This window comes from Babylonia areolata, chromosome 20 (genome assembly GCF_041734735.1).
Source record: "Babylonia areolata isolate BAREFJ2019XMU chromosome 20, ASM4173473v1, whole genome shotgun sequence".
NCBI lineage: Eukaryota > Metazoa > Mollusca > Gastropoda > Neogastropoda > Buccinidae > Babylonia > Babylonia areolata.
Window position 1 is genome coordinate 50,470,241 of NC_134895.1, and position 5,000 is coordinate 50,475,240.

At 44.0% G+C, this 5,000-nt stretch overlaps 1 protein-coding gene across 1 annotated transcript in view; it reads left to right on the forward strand.

Annotated features, from left to right (window-relative positions):
• Positions 1–5,000, forward strand: part of LOC143294647 (acetylcholinesterase-like) — a 204,373-nt gene that overhangs the window by 112,125 nt on the left and 87,248 nt on the right. Inside the window, exon 3 of the mRNA XM_076606024.1 lies at positions 533–694. Within this exon, the coding sequence (XP_076462139.1) occupies positions 533–694 (162 nt within the window). The remainder of the gene's footprint in view (positions 1–532; positions 695–5,000) is intronic.

Sequence of the window (5,000 nt, forward strand, 5' to 3'; positions counted from 1 at the left end):
ACACACACACACACACACACACACACACACACACACACACACACACACACACACACACACACACTCACTTTCATTCAGTTTATCTTTTAGTTGAACCATTCGATATCTACACCCTGCAGTGATCTTAGTGTTTGTTGTCATTTCGTCATTTCGTTATTTCGTTATTTTAACACTCTTATTTGTTTCGTTCAATAACTTTCGCTTTCTTTTCCTTCTTTCTTTCTTTCTTTCTTTTTATTGTATTTGTTATGTCATGTTTGTTAATCTGCTTGAGAAAATGCTTCTGCCATTTTTTCCTCCTCCTTGTTGTTGTTGTTGTTCTTCTTCTTCTCCTCCTTCTTCTCCTCCTCCTCCTCCTTCTTCTTCTTCTTCTTCTTCTTCTTCTTCTTCTTCTTCTTCTTCTTCTTCTTCTTCTTCTTCTTCTCCTCCTCCTCCTCGTCCTTCTTCTTCTTCTTTTTCTTCTTCTTCGTCTCATTATCATTCTTATTGATGAAAAAAAAGAACACCCTGTCATTTTTTTTTTGTCATTCAGGCGCCGCAACCCCCAGCCCCGTGGAAAGGAGTGCTGCGGGCCACAGAGTTACCCCCCGCCTGTCCGCAGCCCCAGATGGGCATGACCTACATCGACATGCATATACCAGGGTTCAACCGGACCAGTGAGGACTGTCTCTACCTCAACATACATTCCCCTAAGGTGAGGAGCTGTGCTGTGTTGTGCTGTGCTGTGCTGTGCTGTGCTGTGCTGTGTTGTGCTGTGCTGTGCTGTTGCAAGACGAGACCCCAGCGCTGAACAGCTTGACACTATTAGGAAGGGTTTGCAGGCCCGCTTTCGTTGCGGACCTTTCGTCGCTTGCAGAGCGAAAAGTGGGTCATATGACGTCATGGGCAGCCCACCACCTAAATGGCTTTTCTGAGTTTGCACTGTCTTTGTTCGGACAACTTTTCGGGAGAGGTTATAAATGCATCATCGAATATGTAATGGCAGAGATGTGACAAAAAACACGCCCAGAGTAGACATAGAAGACTATAGCAAATAATGAGTGCAATTATAAAAGCAAATATATCCTGTAAACTTGCAAAAATAGTCACCGAAAATGTTCAATATCCTTTCGCCAGAACAGCGATTTCCACGACGAAATTTTAGTCTTTCGGTGACCTGGGAAAAAAACCCAACAGGAAATGGAGACGCGCACAGGCATGCGGTTCTCGCTAAAATAAAATAAAATAACCGGAGAACCTCCACGAAAATCAGACGAAAGTCGGTCTGCAAACCCTGCCTATTACTGCCCTCTGAGTGCTGGGAAAAAACAACAACTAGAAAGTGGTGTTTTTACGGGCGCAATAGCCGAGTGGTTTTAGCGTTGTACTTTCAATCTTAGGGTCCCGGGTTCGAATCACGGTAATGGCGCCTGGTGGAGATTTTTCCGATCTCCCAGGTCAACATGTGTGCAGAGCTGCTAGTGCCTGAACATTCTTCGTGTGTATACGCACGCAGAAGATCAAATACACACGTTAAAAGATCCTGTAACCCATGTCAGTGTTCGGTGGGTTATGGAGACACGAAAATACCCAGCATGCATGAACCACGACGAAGTCGATGTTGGTCGTGGAAGAGAAAGAAGAAGAAAGAAGAAGTCATAAATCAATATTCAGAGCAACCAGTCTTGTTCTTCTTCTGCATTCGTGGGCTGCAACTCCCACGTTCACTCGCATGTACACGAGTGGGCTTTTACGTGCATGACCGTTTTTACCCCGCCATGTAGGCAGCCATACTCCGCTTTCGGAGGGGGGGGGGGTGCATGCTGGGTCTGTTCTTGTTTCCATAACCCACCGAACGCTGACATGGATTACAGGATCTTTAACGAGCGTATTAGGTTTTCTGCATGCGTTTACACACGAAGGGGGTTCAGGCACTAAGCAGGTCTGCACATATGTTGACCTGGGAAATCGTAAAAATCTCCACCCTTTACCCACCAGGCGCCGTCACCGTGATTTGAACCCGGGACCCTCAGACTGAAAGTCCAACGCTTTAACCACTCGGCTATTGCACCCGTCAGAGCAACACCAGCCAAAGACGGAGAAAACGGTGTGGAGATTTACCGCTCTAGATCAAATATGTGAATCGTCAGCCTTCAAGACTTATTTGCCTTCTTTGGATGATGTCACCAGTGATGTAACTGTGTACGTGTGTACTATACGTACTAGGGCACTCAAGGTTGTCCGTCAACAGGTCCGGCGTTAAACTAAACTCCAACGGATATGTTGTGTTGGTGTTGGGTTGTTGTTGTTTTTTTATTATTGTTGTTGTTGTTTGTTTGATTGTGTAATATATATATATATATATATATATATATATATATATATATATATATATATATATATATATCTATATCTATATCTATATATATATGTGTGTGTGTGTGTGTGTGTGTGTGTGTGTGTGTGTGTGTGTGTGTCCAAAGAGAGAGAGTGAGAGAGAGAGAGAAAAAGATAGATAGATAAATAGATAGATAGATTCGGAGTAACACACCCACCCCACATCACACACACACACACACACACACACACACACACACACGCACACACACACACACACACACACACACACACACACACACACACACACACACACTCGGCACACACACACACACACACACACACACACACACACACACACACACACCACACCACACCACACACACACACACACACACTTTCAGGCAGACTGAAGAGGTAGATTTAACGAAATTTAATCTCGCCCAAATGATTTTGTGATAATGTACTGCGTGTTTTTATGATAATAATTGACGAGAGAGAGAGAGAGAGAGAGAGAGAGAGAGAGAGACAGACAGACAGACAGAGAGAGAGAGACAGAGACAGAGAGAGAGAGGAAGGGTAGGGTAGGGAAGGGAAGAGAAGAGAGAGGCAGGCAGACAGACATAGAGAGAGACAGAGAAAGAGACACAGACAGACACACAGAGTGAGAAGGGTAGGGAGGGAGGTGCAGACAGACAGACACACAGACGACACACACACACACACACACACACACACACACACACACACACAGAAGCAGAACTAACAAGCTAGGCCAGCGGCGGAGCCAGCACCATCTGTCACCTCTCCAACCAACCTATCCACCCCACCCACACACACCTACACCCACACCCAACCTCCCCCCCCCCTCACCTCACACACACACCCACACACACCTGCAGACAACTTCAAAGGCACAGGCAGCACCGACACGAGGAGAAACATTCCCACCAACAACAGGGAATAAAGAAGAAGAAAAAAAAATGATACAAGATGAGACAACAAGGAGAAGAAGGAACCGGAGAAGACGAAGAAGAAAAAGAAGTAGAAGAAGCAGTGGTAGCAGTAGTGGTCTGGAAGAAAAAGGAGAGGAAGAAGAGGAGGAGGAGAAGGGGGAAGTAGTAGTAGTAGTAGTAGTAGTAGTATGAAAGAAAAACAGAGTAGTAGTAGTAGTAGTAGTAGTAGTAGTGGAAGAAAAAGAGGAAGAAGAAGGGGGAAAAGTAGAAGAGGAAAAAGTAGTAGTAGTAGTAGTAGTAGTAGTAGTAGTAGTAGTAGTAGTGGAAGAAAAAGAGGAAGAAGTAGAGGAGGAAACAGAAGTAGTAGTAGTAGCAGTAGTAGTGGAAGAAAGAGGAAGAAGAAGAGGAAGAAGTAGAAGAGGAGGAGGAGGAAGTAGTAGTAGTAGTAGTAGTAGTGGAAGAAAAAGAGGAAGAAGTAGAGGAGGAAACAGTAGTAGTAGTAGTAGTAGTAGTAGTAGTAGTAGTGGAAGAAAGAGGAAGAAGAAGAGGAAGAAGTAGAAGAGGAGGAGGAGGAAGTAGTAGTAGTAGTAGTAGTAGTAGTAGTAGTAGTGGAAGAAAAAGAGACAACTTGAAAGGCACAGGCAGCACCGACACGAGGAGAAACATTCCCACCAACAACAGGAAATAAAGAAGAAGAAAAAAAATGATACAAGATGAGACAACAAGGAGAAGAAGGAACCGGAGAAGACGAAGAAGAAAAAGAAGTAGAAGAAGCAGTGGTAGCAGTAGTGGTCTGGAAGAAACAGGAGAGGAAGAAGAGGAGGAGGAGAAGGGGGAAGTAGTAGTAGTAGTAGTGGAAGAAAAAGAGGAAGAAGTAGAAGAAGAAGAAGAAGTAGTAGTAGTAGTGGAAGAAAAAGAGGAAGAAGAAGAGAAAAAAGTAGAAGAGGAGGAGGAGGAAGAAGAAGAAGTAGTAGTAGTAGCAGTAGTAGTGGAAGAAAGAGGAAGAAGAAGAGGAAGAAGTAGAGGAAGAAGTAGAAGAGGAGGAGGAGGAAGTAGTAGTAGTAGTAGTAGTAGCAGTAGCAGTGGAAGAAAAAGACACAACTTGAAAGGCACAGGCAGCACCGACACGAGGAGAAACATTCCCACCAACAACAGGGAATAAAGAAGAAGAAAAAAAAATGATACAAGATGAGACAACAAGGAGATGAAGGAACCGGAGAAGACGAAGAAGAAAAAGAAGTAGAAGAAGCAGTGGTAGCAGTAGTGGTCTGGACGAAAAGGAGAGGAAGAAGAAGAGGAGGAGGGGGAAGAAGAAGAAGAAGTAGTAGTAGTAGTAGTAGTAGTAGTAGAAGATGAAGTAGTAGTAGTAGTAGTAGTAGTATGAAAGAAAAAGAAGAGGAGTAGGAAGAAGGAGTAGTAGTAGTAGTAGTAGTAGTAGTGGAAGAAAAAGGGGAAGAAGAAGAGAAAGAAGAAGAAGAGGAGGAGGAGGAGGAAGAAGAAGAAATGGCAGCAGTAGTAGTAGTGGAAGAAAAAGAGGAAGAAGAAGAGGAAGAAGTAGAAGAGGAGAAGGAGGAGGAGGAAGAAGAAGAAGTAGTAGTAGTAGTAGTAGTAGTAGTAGTGGAAGAAAGAGGAAGTAGTAGTAGTAGTAGTAGTAGTAGTAGTAGTAGTAGTAGTAGTGGAAGAAAGAGGAAGAAGTAGAAGAGGAGGAGGAGGAGGAAGTAGTAGTAG